Genomic DNA, 19246 nt, shown 5'->3' with positions numbered 1-19246 from the left:
CAAGCGCCTCATTATATATACAACTTATTCTCAGTCTCTCCTTGGTAAATCCTGTTACTATCCTGTCAGTGTCCTGCCACCATTTCCCTTTTATTTATCTATTTTTTTTGTTCTGCTGTGGCTCTCAATGTTCCCTGTGTTTTTTGTAAGTTTTGTTCATCTCTTTTTTAAAAATCTTTTTTTATGAAATATTCATCAATTACTCGGCGCCTCCGCCTGCTGCATTTGGGTCTACCCTCATCACTGCCAAAGTCATGACAACCTAAAGTTTTATTTTATTTTATTATTTTTTCAAATATTTTTTTGCACTAGGATGAAGAGGTTTTTCAGTTATGTCGAAATCAGTGTACTGCACTTCAAAAAGCTGCATCTGAAACACTCTCTCTCGCTTCACGCGAGTCACGTGGTCAACAACCGGATGTTGCCACCGGTGGGAAAAGACGAAGAAGACAACAGGAAGTGGTAGGAGGACGAATTTTAGCAATTTATGCCGTGAACAGACTTATTCTTGTTTAATGGAAAGACTGCAATTGCAAAGTCGTTGTTTTTATTTTTATTTTATATTAGCGGCATATCAACATAGTTTTGCGCACATTTGTAAAGGAAACTCAGCTGCTGTGTTTGGTTAACTGGTCTCTAAATTGTCCTCAGGTATGAGAGAGTGTGTGTGTCTCTGTGATGAACAGAGGCTAGGAAAGTTATGTTTCTCACAATATGTTCCCTTTAAGTGTCATTTTGAGTCCGTCCATGCTGCCCACTGCGTGTTCAGTTAAGTGCCAGGATGCAGCAGATTTCTCTACATGAATTTAGCGACATAATGACTCGGCGCACAATGCTGCGGCGCTTCCCTCCGTCCTCCTGACTCAAGCCTTTTTCTCCTTGTACATGGGGCCAATTCTCACACAGGGAACAGAATGTACCGTTTCGAGACCACTAACGCATATCCTCTATTATCGCCCTCAGCGGTTTGGCTCGTCTCTTCTCTTCTGCCCTTCTCCGTCTTTGGCATCCTAATGGCCCCGAAGCCAGGCTGTGGGGGGCGGGGGGGGAACATAATGAGCCTGACCAGCATCCGTGGATTTTGCGGGTTCGGGGGGGATAAACGGGGAAGGAGACATGAGTACCAGTGTTGTGGAGACACTAACTCTGCAGTATCTTTGTGAAAGTTTGATTTGTTCCAACAGAAAACAGCAATGTCAGAAGAAAACCCAGTCCTCCATCTCTTTCCTCAACTGCAAACACTTGGCCAGATTCACACAATCTGCTTTTCCAGTAGCACTTTCTGTTAAGGCGCGCGTCGATTACCGCAACACCTTCTGTTTTCAGTCACCCACACAGCCTCCGTCTGCCTCTGAGTCACTCACAGACGTTCACGGGGAAATGCTTTATGTTTTTTGTGTGTGTGTGTGTGTGACATCTCTGAGCTGGCAGGATAATTACTGCGGATCCGCCACAGCCAGAGAGTCTGCGTAGGTGTGCGGCAGCACATGAATGGAAGTGGGACCTGCCAGCGATGGCGTAGAGTGTGTGACATTGGGGGAGGCTTTTCCAGCTGCTTCGGAGTAGAGCCTGCTCGGCTGAAGGTGAGGAAGATGAAATCATGACTGATGAGCTTAGCAGGGACCAGGCAGCGTTACCTGAGTTCAGGTGTGAAGGTTGAAGCTGCTGGGAAAAAAAATTAAAAATGTCCTTCTTTTACTCAATAGTGAAACGTTCATTATTCGTCACTGAATTTCTTGTTGAGTTTGACGCCCCGTTCTTCTTGCATTTAGAGAACAGAATGGTTTCATTTTTAACCCTGTGGTGTTCTTGGTCTAGCTTGGTAAAAACCGGCCCCTGGCTCTACGCTTCACTTCATTCAGAGGATTTGGACTCTCTGCTATTGAGAAGCGATTGCTTCCTGGAGACGCGGACTCTGTTTGGAAGTCTTAAGTTGTATCCAGTTGCTGACGTTTGCGTGTGAAGCACGTGATGCACAAGTTTGACGCTATGTAGCTTACCGGAAATTGCCTGTCCTCCACTGCGAAGAGCCGAGCTGACCGAGGCGACTGCTAACATGTGGAAGAGTGGCCAACACGTACTGAAAGGCCAATGGCCAGCCGGCGCGCGGTCCACTAACTCAGAAAACAGGGTTTCCCCCAGTATATTATTATAAGTCTGGCGGGCTACCAGGCTTTACTTGGGACCCCACCAGGCTAAGCATTGCTTATTTATTTAAGATTTTTTTTTTTATGTTTACATTTTTAAGACTATATAGTTGGGGTTCAGGTATCAATCTTTCAATAACACATAATTATCGAGTGATATTTTCAAATTTCCTGTCAACCTTAAACCTTTTTTTTCACTTAAACACGACAGGCTGCTGGATGACTGACTGCCCTAACGCCCAACCACCGGGCTTAGCAAGTTTTCTGGGGGATACCTCGGAAGAGGTCACACTAAAACAGATTTTGCTTTTTTTTTTTTGTATCCAACCCACACATACAATATAAATAGACCAAAAAGAGAGAAAGAAATGCAGCTGCTTGTTTTAGCCCCAAAAATATTGTGCTAAAATGCTGCTGGTGCAGCTTTGCAACTGTGCAGTTCATTAGCAGTCTGGACACAGAGAGGACGGCAAATGACCGGGCTGCTGGTGAGTGTTTTTTGGACCCACCGCTTGTCTCATGGAGGAAGCGTTTCCAAAATTGCAAAGTTGAGAACACTGAACAGGCTAAAATTAGCTTGTTTCCTGTCTTTATTGAAATTCCGATTTCAAAATTTGACCTGTGACAGGTTTTCTATGGCTACCGGCTAACTGTGTGCACACTAACGTTGTAGAAATGTTCATCTTACTTCCTAATTTTGGTCCTTTGCTTTAAATGTTGTTTTTTTTAGAGACTAATGCTTCAGCCGTTGTCTGTGTCTGATGGTCGCTTTCCATCACTGGGCTGTCACTGTGCACACAAGTCAAAGAAGAGGCCGAATTTCGTAAATAATATTTTGTTAATACATGGATGAATTTGATTATTTCCAGTTTAGACAAAATTGCAGTTAAGTCAAAAATATGAGCGTTTGGATCTAACAGTATTTTAAAAAAGTGTTTCATGACAAAGATAGAGAGCCTTGAAGCCTTTTAGAGAAGTGCTTTGATTAAAAAAAGAAAATCTCTTTCTGCATTTGTTTGACCTTTTTCCTAAACTGGGCAATTATATTCAACATTACACGGTAAGGTGTAAGGGTTGTTGAAAAGCCTCTCTTCTCAGTCCATTCACCAGGAGATACCATTAGCCGTCCAAACTTGGCATCAGACCGCAGGAGCTCAACTTAACACCGCTATCTTATTGCATTAATACTCCTCTTCTCCACCCATCTGCTGCTCAAATCCCCTTTCTTTGTTTTTTTCCACTTCTTTTTTGCACATTTAGTAGTCTGCAGGTGTCCTAATCCACCTGCATTTGGGTCCATTCTTCCTGCAGGTGGGAGTGACAGCAGCAAGCCTGCATGTCAATCTCGACACCAGACTTAATTCCGTCCTGACAGACAAAGACCGGAGACGACAGATACGTGACGAAAGCCGGGTCATTAAAAGTCACGGTAACAAAGCGGGGGATAATAATGCCAGCTGATGGACCAAAATGTGTGAAAGAAACAACATGACCAGATGAAATATTTTTAATGGTCCCCCCCACCTGTCATGCAGTCCTTACTTGAAGCAGGTCACTCAAACATTGTTCCTATTTTCTTGAACGGGTCACAGCGTCCCACTGACGCCTGTGATAAGAGATAAGAGCTGCACCGAACTCACCGGAGAGGAAGACGGAGCATCGTGTTGACTCTGTTGCATATAAAAGGCGAGACATTTCTCATTGCATTACAGTGCCTTTCAAAACTGTTCCTGTGCACTAAGTTTTTACACACTGCCACCTGACAGCCACAATGATGCATTTTATGAAAGCTTTACGCACCTGGAAAGTACAGAGCATGCTGGTTTTTCAAATCAAATTCTTAAAAGAATGTGGCAGAGATGGGGGGGAAGAAAAAGTTGTGGAGAGATTGGAAGCAGGATTTACTTGCAACAACCCAAGCTTTGAAGGTCTCTGAGTTCAACCCACCATCTGAAGATTTGCAAGAACAGCATTAATCGCAGAGGCGGCCAGAAAGCCCGTGGTATCTCTGTTGGGAAAATTTGGTGACAGGACAACTGTTAGTGGACCCTCACGTCCTCTAGTGGAGGAAAGCAGCAAGGTCTGCACGAAAACGACGTCACAGGGCCGTGACGTGCAGCCCCTCATCGTGAACTCTCGATGAGGGGCTGCTCGATTTACAAATACAAATCTGAAATGTGTGGCATGTTTTTGTACTTAGCGCTCCCCTTTAATCTGGAAATCCTGAATAAAACCTAGGGATAATAGCAGGCTTCAAAAACCACGAAATTACTAAAAAGAGCTCATCATTTCATCTCAAGATAAATGCAGGTGGTCGGTAAAGGCCTCAGAGGTTTCTTAGAGAATATTAGAGAACAAGTATCGCCATGGAGACCAAGGACAAAAAAAATCGTGTGGAAATTTGAGCACTTTTCAAGTCATCATCCCAAAGCAAACATTAAACATGGTGATGATGGCAGCAACAACACAACACGGGCGAGGGAACGCTAAAGGAGTGCGACTCGCTTTGCAAGGTTCTGTATATCTTGGATTTGTAAACATGATCCGATTAAAGTCAGGGGTTCTGCACGAAAAAGAAAAAGAAAAAGTGAATCACTCTTGCCTGTCGTCATCGTGTTGCAATGCGTCTTCTGCAGCTACGGCTGCGGCATAATTGTGTTTACGTTTGGAAAACACGCCAAACATGCGGTCACGAAGTGCAAGTTTTAAGTCTGGGTCCATCAAACGAAAACAGAAGGAAAAAAATCCCTGAATCAGCAACAACAGGATAATCCCGGAGTTTAAGGTCTTACTTTAAATAGACATGGCAACAGTCATGTGAGCGGCAGACCAAAACATGCTTATCCTACGTTATTATTGCAAAACCCGACGCTGCTTCTCACTCTCTTCTGAACGCACGGACTCAACATGTCAGCACAGACGCAGCGTGGGGACCCGCGTGTGAACGCTGCAGTCAACAGAAGCGAGAAGAACCCAAATATCTAGTGTGATGGGAGGGACAAGCTATGGAATGTAAACATCTCTAAAGCCGCATCACGGTTTAAATATTTCCAATTGACTCGTTTAAGTGGGGTAAACAACAAACTCCAGTCATAAAGCTTGGAGGTGGCATTCCATCAGAGGGAGGAGGGTGTGTGATCTGAATGAAATTTGGGGAAGGGGGACCATTGTCATTCAAAACCCGCACCGCAGCACACACAAGCAGCAAAAACCACTGCGGCCGTCCCCCTAGTGCTGTGACCATTCAGAGGCATGCTGGAAGGTTTACATTTCAATGAGACAAAAACAACCTCTCTTCCTTTGTGTGGGTCCGAGCTGCTTGTGCTGGCAGGCCAATTCCATTTCCATTTGGCCAGTGGAGATGCAAACGTGCCATGTATGTAAACATGTTAGAGGTGGGTTGCTCCATGAGAACAGATGTGTGGATATCTGCAGCAGTCAGGAAGGAAAACAGGATTAACCACAAACCAGATGCTTTTTTTCCCAATTGTCCGCGTCTTTGAGGTAATCAAGGTGTAATAGCAAGGCTCTGTGAAAATAACCGGATCCAAATAATCACCTTTGCTGACAAAGATTAAAGGCAGGGAGGATGATGATAAGAATCTGATGAACACATGACTGTTGCTCATGTTGTTTACCCCGGGGAAGTCTTTAAGCTGCCCCGTGCTTCACTGATATCCCAAATGACCCTCTTGTTGCAGGTTTAAGCCTTTGGGGCAAGTGGTGACCGCATGCTTTATTTTCAGCTACACTGCAGAAGATGAGGCCAGCCCAGGGAACCAGTCCTCACTCACATGTCAAAAAAAAAAAAGCCCAGCGCTGGACGGTGAATGTCACTATGTCTCTGTTCCATTTGTATGACTTGCAAAGCTTGTGACATTTGATCATTTTCGGCATTAAAAGCCTGTTTTATACTTAACCAAATCTTGTTATTTCTCAAGGTCATTTACACTGAGGGGTTTTGGAACTGGTAAATGAACCTGGGTGCTGCACAGAAGGGAAAATGGCTGAACTACAACACTAAAAATGCTACATTTTTATCCACTTTGAGGCTGAGCTTCACAACCCTCTTCGGGCAATTTGCTGGGAAAATTTCACTACAAATCTATTAAAGATGGAGCAGTTTTAAGTGGGGAACAGAGGATGGACAATTGACATGATGGATGGACTGGGCTTGACGGATTGTAGGGAGGGCCATAGATAGATTGGTAGGTAGGTAAAATGGTAGGACGGTGTGGAGGATGTAAAGGTGGGTCGGTAGATAGGTGAAATGAAGTCTGAGAAATAAAAACCTGTACAATCCTGGAAAACAGTGACAGTATTCTGTTAAAATTCCAGCTAAAGAAAGATCCTGAACCATGACTTGCCACCTCTGTGTAAGTCGCAACCCTCCCTAGTTTCTGCTGCAATGACATTCTGCTGTAGGGGTCATTGCTCAAAGACATGACAGTGATCCTTGCAGCCGTATCTCACTGCCAGTGGGATACGGCAGTGAGATACCAGCCTGAAGGCACAGCCTTGTGGAAGAGTGGGAGTTTACAGGACCCACTATCCTGTTTGTCAGACATTAGACATGTGTCACCAAATTGGTTGTTTGAGTCACTGTGTTGACCAGCAACTCTTCTGACCTCCGTGTGTGAGTAAGTCTGCTGCCCTCCATGAAGATACCTCCTTCCCCTTGATGATCTGCCATCATTAGCCTTCTCGCCTGGCTGCAAGAGGAGGGAACGATCGTAGTGCCTTTAATCTTTCTGTCACAAAAATGCTGAAGCTGTGACACCCTCATTCACATCAGTCATTCGACAACAGAGGCCCGATCCTGCCTTGTGCTGCGGGCGAACCGCAGGGAATCCAGCGTGTCATCAAATGCAAGAATGTGTTTATTCGCCATTAACAAGAGAGCAGGCCTCACCGCCACAGAACCGCCGGGGTGGAGCTGGCGGTGATGTGGTCAGAAGGATATCTGCGTGGGTGCACCACCCTGCAGCCATGGCTTCTCCTGAACACTGGGCACTAATTTCATATTTCAGCACCGCCGCCTGTCATCAGCGCCCTTATCAAAAATACATACCAGACAGTAATCACAGGAGGACTGGATGCCAAAATACCTCAGAGCGCAAATGAAAGACCTGAAGGAAGTAGAAGGGGGGAGACTTTCGGGGGCAATGTGGCAAAGGAGGAAAAAGAAAGTGGGAGAAAACAAGTATTTGTCTGGCAAAACACAGAAATGATAAGCCTATGGAAAGACAACATTGCTCCCGAATTGCCTGGCAACATAATTGTTTGCATGACTTCTCTTAAGGTATTGCTGTTTGTGTTGCGTGCAGCTTGCTGGGGCAACATCAGCAGTCTTCAACCCCCTGTGAGGACAAATCAAGGGGCATGCCCGAACAAGTCACCTGCTGACACCCAGCACTGAAAAACTGAATTCAAAAGGCTGGATCAGGAGGAAAACGCGTGTGCCTACAATGGTGACACAAACGATATACAACGTTAGAGTTAGATTATCAAACTATTTGCTGAATTTTAGGGATACAAACAATAATTGTGGCCATATCTGAAATTTATACCTACTGTTGATGGAGCTAAAAGATCGCATGACGATTTTAGCTTGACCTGCCGGTGGGGGAATCGAAAACCTAAGCACTTCCATGTGGTGGTAGCAAAAACACTCTTTGGTGTCGATGTTTGTACTGAGGGAAGGCGACTCAAAAGGTGGCTACTTTTTAGTATCAGTGAAGTATGAAAGTTGTTCAGTTTTATCCTGTTGAACTTTCACTGTGAATCTTGGAAATGTCAGAGCTGAGTTGAAGGTTCACCTGCTCTCAAACTGTGACACAAGCAACAGGTTTTGGTATCGATTATAAAATACATACGAACGAACGAGCTCCCGAAAAATGAGATGTTAGATCACACTGGTGAATACTCCATCATGAAAAGAGAACGGTGCAGTGCAGAAAATCTTTCAAAGCTTTCACTTTGAGATGAAACAAGCACTACTGTCGTAGCTTCAACCAGTTTTCTCACACGCTACGTGATGTCACCTTTGTTGCTGACAAAAACATTTAATAAGTCACATCTGGGAAGGTAGATAGAAATGATGTTGAATGTGGTTCTTACATCTTCTTGTCCGTTTCGTTCCTGGTGTTGCAGCTGAAGAATCGACTGTTTCTAGCATTTTCTGGTAAGCTAACTTTAGCTGCAGGAAAGCAGCTTGTTTTGGCAGCTAATCATAAATAATCATCAAGCTAAATTTTTCCAGTAAGTTGTTTGGAGTTTATTAGAGAAACAAATCCCTTCTTGACTGTTTCAAAAGCCCTGGGACACATCCCTGTGAATACACATATCAGACACACATATCAGAACATAACAATTCATCTGGTCCGAAGTTAAACAAGATTCCCCCTGCTCTAGTGACCTTCATTCGGAGCAATCGGGTAGGAAACGAGGAGAAAAAGAAGCGAGGAAAGACGCGCAGAAAAGATCCCAGGGTTGGGAATTGAACCACAGACAGTCGAGGATTCATTTCTGGGCCTCATCTCTGCCTCTGTGCCAGGCACCTCCCTGAGCTGAAGAATGTTTGGTTTAAAGCGGCCGCTGAAAGCATCGCAGGTATTGTGTTCAATTCATTTTCTCAAGCAAAAGTGAACAGAGAAGGAGTACGCTCATCTGGCTTGTGCTTGGGCTACTGGAAAAGATTAACAGCATTGTTATATCAGCAGATCAAACCTGATTTAAGATTTAAAAACAAGTAATGTAGCTAATTGTTTCTTTGATCAGTAACGGTTTGATTTATTCGGCTGCTGCTGCTGCTACTGATTGGGAGATTTTGGAGAAGGGAACAGTGGCTGAGTTTTAGATCTTCACTGAGGTGGATAGGATCGGCTTCACATGTAAGCATCAGCCGATCTCCGTAAAATTTAGGAAATCGGCCCTGACAAATCGGTGCACCCCTACTTTCAACTACTTAAATGTATATTTTTTAAAAAATAAACCAGGTCAATATACAATATTCCTACTTCGGTTCTTTCTTCATAACGATATAAAATAAGGCTGTTAAATATGCTGGTGTATCTGTAATCAGACTCAATTTCTTATCGTCATCCTCTCAATTCTTAAAAGACGAAGGTGTGACTATGATTAGATTACCTGGTTAAAGTTTAAAATCGACAGTCTGCTGTCTTCTAATGTGATAGATCCGTGAGAGAAGATTTGTTTACACGAAAGCTGAGACGAGACAAGTTCATGCTCATGTTAAAGGAATAATGTGAATATTTCAGTTGACCCGAATCAGCAGGTCGAGACTTTGCAAGAAAAGGAAGGTTTTGTAATCGGCCACAAATTTCTGATCAGTGCATCTCTTGGCTGATAGTATCTGAAACATGTTTTTCCTCAGAGGCAGTGTATTTCCACGAGAGGTCACATCACTGTACACGAGAAAAAAACACCAGCTATCCCACCCGGCTGCAGCAGGTTTGTTTTTTTTTTCTCCAAAAGAAAGCTTGTTTTGTTGGCTCCCACCTGTTGCAGGAGCAGCTCTCCCTCAGAAACCGACTTGTTGTGTATCCACGTGTGGGCGGGGAAAGCACGAGCACACGGGGGATGGGGAGCAGCCAATCAGAAGCGAGCGGCAGCGGGGAGCCTTAAAAGCAGCGAGCGGCTCCTCCGCAGCCGCAGTCGAGCTTCGGGAGTCACTCCGTCTCCTCAGCAGGGAAACTGGACCTACTAAACGAGTTTGAACCTAGTTTATGTATTTATTTATTTTTTTTATATATTCCCCCCACCACCTCTATTCTTGTCGGAATTTAACCACCGGGAAGAACAATGCGGCTCATTCAGAACATGTCGACCATTGCGGAGTGTACCGCGCCTGAATACTCCTTCCCGAACCGGGTCATTAAAATAGCTGTTATCGGAGGCAGCGGAGTGGGGAAGACAGGTAAGATGGTCAATAAAGCGCATGCGTAGCAATAGTGTAGGAGTTTATAGTAGTAATGAATTCAAGTCTTAATATTTTTTTTCGTCACTTTTGTTTTGTTTATAGCGCTCGTGGTGAGATTCCTAACGAGGCGGTTCATCGGAGACTATGAGCGAAATGCAGGTAAGCTTAAAAAAAAAAAAAAACTGTTTTAGAAAATAAATGGGGAAAAACTTCCCAAACTAATTTTCACCTTTTTTTGTGTGGCAGGTAATCTGTACTCCAGAGAAGTCCAGGTGGATGGAGATCAGGTGACCATCCAGGTCCAGGACACTCCAGGTGCAGAGGTGGGTCCTCGCGCACAAACACAGCTCTGATATGTCGGCACTTTAAATGATGAGGTCGTCTGTGGCTGGAAACATACAGCCATCCGTAAATGATGCTAAGAGTAAAACCATCATGAAAAATATTAAAACTACCACAAGAAGAAATGAGACATTAATCGTCTAAATCTGATTTTAAAAAGATGGCAGTTCACTTTCTGGATGTTAGTTTGTACTGGGGTACAGTTCTTTAAGCAAACATGCTGCAGATTTCAAGCCCCTCATTTTGGGCTGTGTAATCTACCATTTAGGGTAATGGCCGACTGGAGCGGCTGTAAATGATACCCTGATCCAAATCCAGCAGTTTCCTCTCCCTGCACAGGAGAGAGGCGGTCATCCACACCTCTCTCCTGTGCAGCAGGACTCGGCATTCCTGCCATTACAGAAGTTGAGAACTTTTGACCCCCCCAGAGGAAGGTGTGATCTAATCATTTTGTCTTCCCTTTTTGTTCTCAGATGACTGATAACGGTATCAGTCTCCCCGACCACGTGAGCTGCTCCATCCAGTGGGCAGACGCCGTGGTGCTGGTGTACTCGGTGACCGACCGGCGCAGCTTTGAGCTGATCGACCAGCTGCACCAGCTGGCGGTCCGTAGCGGTGGTGCCGGCGCGCCCCCGGTGATCCTGCTCGCCAACAAGGCTGACCTGCTGCATCTGAGGCGCGTCGACTCCCAGCAGGGCCCCCTGCTGGCGGGGACGCTGGGCTGCTCCTTCTACGAGGTCTCCGCCAGCGAGGACTACAGCCAGGTGCACGGCGCCTTCCACAGACTGTGCTGCCAGCTCGCCAAGCAGCCGCAGCAGCTGCCGACGCCGCCGCCGGCCGCCAGCGGCGCCACGGAGAAGAGGCGCTCGCCCCTCATCCCCCGGCCAAAGTCCCCCAACATGCAAGATCTGAAGAGGCGTTTCAAACAGGCGCTGTCTGCCAAAGTCAGGACTGTGACCTCGGTGTGAGGAGGACTGTGAGCAGATTGAAGAACACAGGAGGTGAACTCTCCTTTCTTAAAGTTCTGAGTCAGTCTGACTGAAAGAGGCAGGCTGATGAGATGAACGGGTAAAATAAAAAAAAAGAGGCGCTCCCCTCTTGAAGAAGAGCATTCTGGTGTCAGATGGCAGGGAGGAAGTTTATCTGCTTAGGAAGAGATGCGCGAGGACACGGGGAGGGAGGGGGAACGGCGGCTTCTACCAGACTTTGCGAGTCGGTTGAACTCAAAAGTGTAAATCCAGCTTCTCCTGGCAACAGCTGAAGGACGGCTTATTTTTAGCCGAGCCCATTGTGGCAGAGTTTTATTTATTTATTTTTTTCCCCTATTCACTGCCTCTACACGGCACTGGTCCCATTCAGAAAGGACTCTGAGGAGCTGGGTGCATGCTCAGTCTGTAATGTCAGCATCTGCAGTTCATGTGCTTGTTGTTCAGCTTTATGGATCATCGCTGCAGTGGGAGGTTGAAGTGTTGCAGCAGACACAGGATGTAGCACTGATGCACTTTATATTAACCCCCCTCCCCCCAAAAAAGACCAGTCCAAAGGACCTGTTTATTTATTTGTTACACTTTGTCCACAATAAAATGTTAAAATGAGATGTGTGTTCATGTTTCACTTTTTTCTTTTTTTTTGCCGTGAAGGGGAAAGAAAAAAAAAAAGCGTGTCTGGCTCATGAATATGAATAGAGCAGCTCTTCTGAAAGGCCTTGATGACATGCAGCTACGAATCAGACAATAGAGCGATGACTGTACACTGCCTCTTGATGTGACTGCAGTATACATATATACTCTGTGTATATATATATATATATGTATAAATAAAAATGGGGTAACCCACAGATACACCAAATTAAACTTTGGCTTCTCATGCACATTTTAATGCCTTCTTTTATCTTTAAATGTGCCTGTGCTTTACTGTTACCGATAATCTCTAGTCCCAGAAGATGAACTTCCAACACCAGGACCTTTTCATGTGTTGATTTCACTGTCTGTACTTTAATATTTAGTCAAAACTTTGAGATTTTGTGAAAGGCATGGCTAAGAAAGAATTCCACTATAATATACTGTACAGCTACGAGCTAAAGGTATGAGGAAAAATTGCCAAAATCCAGGGATACAGAGTCTAACCAAAGTGCAGCAGAAGCGGTGTAAAATTTAAAAATATAAATGGAGCCTAAAGTAAAATTTGATATGAGTCATATTTCACAAAAACCTTTAGGTTTTTTTTTTTGTTTGAGCTCCAACAAAAACTCCTACTGATAAAGTTAAAACTTTAATCATTTTAGATACGCTCTATTTTCTCCCCAAGCATAGAAACTTCTCCAACTGTCTTTTTATACATGTTACTTTGGCTTCTTTTCAATGAATTTACAATAATGCATAGAAATCAGACCTAAGGACGTTTAATAAATGGATTAAAGTCTAGTTAATCCTTTAAAGTGTGGCTTTAAACTGAACGAAGAAGCAAAGATAGAGAAGATGATTTGTTTTTTTTCATGGCACTTTTCACAGAAACTCACTAGAAACAACCTTGACTTCTCCCTTCAGATGGTTCATCAAGAAATTCTTGTCCGAATCTGTTGAAACGTATCAGAGTAAGCCAGAAAGCCTCCTCTTGTTATGTGCAGGTGTGGAGGTGGGTGAAACGATTGAGCTTTAGCTGAGGTCAGCCACGCCAGAGAGAATAAAACCAACGAAGAAGAGAATCCACAGTGTAGGTGTGAGCAAATATCAGTGTCAAGTCATTTGTTTAACGTTGTGCTTTTTGTTTTTTTTGACATTGACGTGACGAGGCGATGATGCTGACGGAGCGCCTGTTCTAGCTGCGGCACAGCGTCACTTTTCCCACATTCACAACAAACACACCACAAACGTCTGAGGTTCATTTTCAGTGAATGCGAACCAAAAAGCAGCAGCACATCTTGCAGCTGTCTGGAAGGTGAACGTCTTTATTGTCAGATTTAATATACTGATGCATTTGAGTCATAAAACACAGCGAGGTTTTTTTCTTTCATTTATTTTTTTAATCGCTTGTGTTCAGGGATTTGTTTGCTGACGTACAGAGCAGGAATGTTTTTTAGTTTTTTTTAAAATCCCTCAGCATTTGTATAAAATCGAACTACTTGAGCTCGACACCTGATTGTCCAAGCGTACGCCGGTAAGGTTCGTTCCTCGCGCCGGCCTTTCAGAAACCGACATCTGGCCGCAGTCTCTGGGTGCTGAAGAGCAGCTCGGGGATATCCGCCGGTCTTAGTAAGCGGGTGGAGAGAACCAGTACCTGGCATGGAGCAGAAAAAAAAAAAGCCATCGTTGAGGTTAAAACGCGCCAACGCTTGTAACTCAACACTTACCGTTTAACGAATCAAGGCGGTGACCATCAACGGGAACCAAAACTGGCTTGTTTTTTTTTTTTTAAACAAGTGTTTGAATGTGTGTGCAGTTCATCTTGTTTACTTTTTAGGTCTAAAAGTAATTTGTTAGTAGGTGACATGAGATTTTTATTTTTTTTTTTGGTCAAAGTTCGGGACAGAAACCTCACACCATGGCGTCCGCAGATAAACATAAATTCGAACAGGAAGCTTATTCCCACTTTCACATGCGATGAAGGATGTGTGAAAGAAGCTTTAGGATTCATGGAAACCGCCTGCGACTCAAGCTGGGCAGTTTTTAAATTTTTTTAATTTCAATGTAAAGAAGCAAACCGCTCACACTGACCTTTAACACTCACATAGTCATAGTCAACACTGCAGGGGGTCGAGGGGCTCACACTCAAAACAGAGGCGCTAACAACACAAAGAAAAAAACACTGAAAGCTCGGCGACCGCTGAATAAACAAGAGAGGTCATTTCAGTGCAAGGTAAAGTTTTATTTATTCACTTTGTAACTAAAAGAACTTTCACAGGACGCAGATTTGTAGTTAGCGAATCACAACCTTGATGTACAGTACAGACCAAAAGTTTGGACACAACTGTGTGTCCAAACTTTTGGTCTGTACTGTATATGCAAACAATTTTCTGTCTCTCTGTGTCCAAAGTCAATCAGGGATTTTATTGGAGCAGCCTGGTCGCACGGGATTAGCAATTATACAAATTCCTCTTCGTAACTTGTTCTAGAGTTGGGGTTAAAAGCTCATTCAAGTCTAATGTTGAGTTTCTCATGGTCAAATTTTGAGATTATGCCATTGAGCTCCCAATGGTATCTCGGTTTTTAGATTTTAATATTTGCCATGTGGATATTGAGATTAAGGAAAGCTGGAATTCATCATGCAAAAAAAGAAAAGCATATCGTCTGCATAAGGCAGAAGCCTTGGCCCTGACTGTGTGAACACGGCCTAAGAAGGCAAGAAGCTCTTCACCCGATAACTAAAAACAGTTCCTCTTTAGCTCATGCAATATAAGGAAAGCAGAGAATCTAAAATATGAGGCCTATTCTGGGTTTGTGTAACCCAGTTTAATCTTCACCGGTAAAACTCTGTATCTGGTGCTGTGGAGTCAGTGTTTATTTTGACGCAGAGCAGCCCATCGGGTGTAGGTAACGCAGAAGGCTGCAGCGTCTTCTGCTTTACCTACACAGTTGTTGGGGAGTGTGTGCGTGTGTGTACACACACTCTCCTGGTCCTGTATAGTTAGGATGAGGGCGGGCGGGGCTCTCCTTACACAACAGAGCAGCTCTGTTTCTCCTCAGCAGTGATGCTTTAACTGCGGGTCAGCACCCCAAAAATTGGCGGTTATGGCAGAAGTGAGGAACGTTTGCAGAAGCAAAAAAAAAAAAACAGAAACTGGAACATCTGGCCAGTAGACACCAGCCACCGTGCGTACATGTGTTTACGTGTAGGCGGCGTGTTACACATGGATCTGGTAGGGCGCGGTGTGTGTGTGTGTGTGTGGCCCCAGCAGGTTATTGTATAATCTCATCTTTATTCACTTCTCTTGATTACAACATGGACGGCTTTGATCGTTGTCGAGCCTTTCATCGCCTCTGGACTAATTCTCAAAGCCTTTTTATTATGAAAACCCCCACATTACCCAGCTTGATGTCCCTTTTTTTTACCCCCCTCCTTTCTTACAGTTCTCTCAAGCAGACAAACTGCATTTAGCTGCATGTTCTGTGAGTCAGTGTGGACTGCATATGTATTAGGCACTTAGATCGCCCAGAGCAAACAGGCAGGCGTGTGACGACTGCATCAACACATGGGCAGATCAGGCAGCGCTCTCTCACCTTCACACCTGATCTCAGGCCACCTGTGTACATAGGTCAGCACTTATGAGCGATTGTGCAGTCGGGTTCTTTGCCTTCAATCTTCAAGGCTAAAGCGATGATTCATCTCAGCCTCGACTGAATAGGAATAACACCGATTATTGCCGTTGCGGGGCGAAATGGAGCAATCCTCACCTTTAGAAAACGTCCAGTCGGTCATTAAATCTTGTTAAAGAAATAAATTATATTCTAAACCGCTTTGCCGTTGACAAATCTTTGCAAAAATTGGAACAAACCGCATGTTTGGCTTTCTTTTTTCTAGATAAAGAAGAAATATTACAGAGCTCCATTTGATTAGGTGTATTTTCTAATTCTCAACACATTCTACATGCCGTTTTCTATCCCCACACCTTCTGGTATATTTGTCCGTCCTGAAGTCTTTGCACATTAGAACATGTACGATTAAAATATCAATATTATCTGAAAACGAACCAATAATGCCACCAATCCGGTGTAATTACAGAGATATCCATACTTTTTGGGACCTGGTATGTGTGTAAAAGATTCATATACTTATAAGCAAATGATAATTTCTTTACTAAATCAGTGGTATTAGAACAGTTCCAGTAAAAAGGTAAGAACATTGCCGGTGAGCTGCAGGAAAGAGTAACATGGAGGATTCATCAAAGTCACCATGACAACCGTAAGACTTCATCTACACGAAGGCAAAAAGTATTTTCTCTCCTTCCGTCACAAATGTAAACACACTAAACTCCACTGGGCCTTTGGTCATCGGAGATTCTCAAAGCATTAAAAAGTACACTCTCCAGGAGCGTCGACCCTACATGATCATTCCCAGAATGAAGTACGGTGGAGGATGTGTCAGGCTGTGGGCCTGTTTCCCCTCCAAAAGTTCTAGGAACCTTGTTAAAGTGCACAGCATCAGAAACTCTCTGAAAAACCAGCACTTTTTCCAATAGTAATAATAATAATAAAAAAGGTTAACATCTGACAAATGTGGCCCATCAACGGGTGCTTCAGCAAGGTAATAACCCAGAACATTTGACTTGGGCACAAAGATCAGCAGTTTTCCACGGTTGTCTCTGTTCCCAGAGTTAGAACAGGCTAACTCCGGGTTTCAGCAAGTCCAATTTGAGACTTTTAAGACCTTTTTTTTTATTGCCACTTTGGGTGAAATGTAATACCATAGCTGTAAATACAGGGAACAGCTGGGGGATCCTGCTGCATATGGCTCTGCTACAGCCTTACCATGCGTGATGCAAAGAGTAAAAGTTTGAATCCACAGAATTACACCGGGGCTCAGCAACAGAAGTGAGCCAGCGGCGAAAACAAATGCGGCGAAGGCGACCAGCGATGAATTTGCACTTATCCGTAATAGCTAGCTAGCAAAGGTTTATTAGCAGCTAGTTACTGGTAGCGTCGATCGCCTGGAGCCACTTACTGCGATGAAGATGCCTGCATGCGACTCAAACATATGCCTGACAGAAAAGTCCCGTGGAAAATAGAACTACGGTACATAGAATATACAAGATTAAATAGTCATGTGATGACAAAATAAAATAAACCCTGTGATTAATGTATTGAAGATGAACATATTTTAAAAAAGAATTTAAGACACTTTAAGGCTTTGCATGAATTTAAGACTTTTTATGGATGCCCTGTGAGAAAAGGTGAACTGAAGAGAAGGGAGAACAACTCTGGACAATCTTGAGAGATTAAAGTGGTAAAAGATCTCTCTCTGTGTTCGCTCCAACCTCGTAAAACGTTTTGCTACGAGGTCATTTTATTTATTTAGCACATTTTCAGCAACGAGGCAGTTCAAAGCGCTTCACGTGAAGGACATGCAAACAAAGCAACAAACCAAAGGAAAGATAAAAAGGTAAATGTATAGAACTACATATTGGTTCCCCATGTTTAATAAGAATAAGTCGTCTGTAATTTATAAACTAGTCGGGGTTTCTCTGGGATCTGATAAAACTAGTTGTTGGTTCTCCATGTTTGATTCTAGAAAGTAGACAATTGTTGCAGATTTGTACATTTCTCTAGAAATAAATAAAAAAGGTGTTGCACACAGTAATGAGATGATCACCCACGGTGTTAATAAAAACAATTGTTTCTTGTAATAATGTAATAGATGATAAAGTGGACACACTGCTAAATGATAGGATGTCACCGACTTATGAACAAAAGGGCTCCAGGAACCTGACCTTACTCCACACCTGTGGCCTCACTGACCTGTGTTCTTGGTTTGAGCGCGGCGACGGCGTCCTTGACGAGGCGGAGCTCCGACGGCGTGACTCCACCGACCAGGAAGAGGAAGAGCAGAGGGTTGTCTCTGGGACGCGGACGGCTCACCTGGAAATCAGGACAGCTCTTTTTGAAGTCGCTGACTCCGGTTCCTATTTTAGACCCACTTTTATTTGGTAAACATCCTCGCCTGCTTTTAGGAACCATTTCATACATTTCCCACGCAGCTCGCCGTGTTTGCTGCTCTGTCTGTGTGGCTGCTAGGGGAAACGGCCCAGCTGGGCGCCTGTGATACGGTCGTAACCGTGACTGTACGCTCTGCTTTCTGTGTGGCTGCAGACAAAGCTCACCACACTCACACACACACACCCACGCACACACACCGGTGTCATGATGGCTGACACGTGGGAATGAAGGCAGGTGTGAGCACCTGCTTATACACACACACACACACACAAATGTCCCACCATCCTGTGGCAGAGGAAACTCCCACAGACCCTTTCCAAGAAGTCCTTTCGCAGCAAACCAGGTGTTTCTGGGAACCTTATTGGCTGCTGGGTCAGAAAGGTGTGGCGCGATTGGTTGGCTGGCGGCAGCCGGGACAAGCCTGCGAATGCTAACCGAGCAATCAGAGCTGCAGAGGGGGCGGCTCTGTGGCGAGGGTGGCTGAACACGTGAGGCGGCAGGCGGCTGGGCTGAGGAGTGTCATGGATGTGCTTAACGTGTTCCTCGGAAAAAACAAAAAAACACACACACACACACAAAAAAAGAGGGTGTGAGCGAATATTATTTAGGCTTGTGTTGTTTTACAGTTCGACATCAAGCGCCATGCCAGCTCCATGTGAGATCACAACACCGCCTGTGTGCATCCACAGACGCACAGTGTGAGCCATGTGTGCTGCCATGGGGCAAAGCAGAGGGAGGGACCATGAGCGGAGGAAAAAAAAAAAACGTGTTTCATGGTCTTGTCCTTATTTACAAAATAATGCAAAGTTGGTACTTTTAATTGACTTTCAATGCAACTTTAAGAGCAACTTTGCATTAAACATGTAATTATTTACCGAATGACACGTCATGACGACAGTCATAGACATCCATAAAGACTCCTTCATGTTCCTTTATGTCATGTTCATTACACGGTCATATCAGTCTTATGCACACCCCGTCAAATAAAGAGTTACCCTTACTTGATATTTTTGGTTAGAAAACCAGAATAACAGCGCTTCCAACTTTAAAACCCATTCATTTATTTGTGAGAATGGTGGTGCGAGTATCATGGTTTGTGCTCATCAACATGCCAACTTTTGCCGCTTTGGAATTTTGTAAAAAGTATTCGGTCCAAGAAGCTAAAA

The 19246-nt window shown here is 44.2% G+C and overlaps 2 protein-coding genes across 3 annotated transcripts in view; one reads left to right on the top strand and one right to left on the bottom strand.

The window, feature by feature from the left end:
* Positions 1 to 9807: 9807 nt before the first annotated feature.
* On the top strand, positions 9808 to 12026 carry rasl11b (RAS-like, family 11, member B). The gene is made up of 4 exons (XM_032571846.1): positions 9808 to 10086; positions 10192 to 10248; positions 10336 to 10412; positions 10905 to 12026. The coding sequence occupies exons 1-4, from the start codon at positions 9972 to 9974 to the stop codon at positions 11397 to 11399; spliced, it is 744 nt and encodes a 247-aa protein (XP_032427737.1). The 5' UTR covers positions 9808 to 9971; the 3' UTR covers positions 11400 to 12026.
* Positions 12027 to 12046: 20 nt separating this feature from the next.
* scfd2 (sec1 family domain containing 2) overlaps positions 12047 to 19246 on the bottom strand; it is a 129580-nt gene continuing 122380 nt past the window's right edge. The window contains exons 8-9 of one of the 2 annotated variants that reach the window (XM_032571844.1): positions 17883 to 18002; positions 12047 to 13707 (exon numbers count right to left, since the gene is read on the bottom strand). In XM_032571844.1, the coding sequence (XP_032427735.1) occupies positions 13615 to 13707; positions 17883 to 18002 (213 nt within the window). In that variant the 3' untranslated portion in view covers positions 12047 to 13614. Of the gene's footprint in view, positions 13708 to 17882; positions 18003 to 18515; positions 18623 to 19246 lie in introns of those variants that run through there. The other variant, XM_032571845.1, reaches the window with a different exon arrangement.

This window comes from Xiphophorus hellerii, chromosome 9 (genome assembly GCF_003331165.1).
Source record: "Xiphophorus hellerii strain 12219 chromosome 9, Xiphophorus_hellerii-4.1, whole genome shotgun sequence".
In the NCBI taxonomy this organism is placed as follows: domain Eukaryota; kingdom Metazoa; phylum Chordata; class Actinopteri; order Cyprinodontiformes; family Poeciliidae; genus Xiphophorus; species Xiphophorus hellerii.
This window is presented reverse-complemented; position numbering and strand designations above follow the sequence as displayed.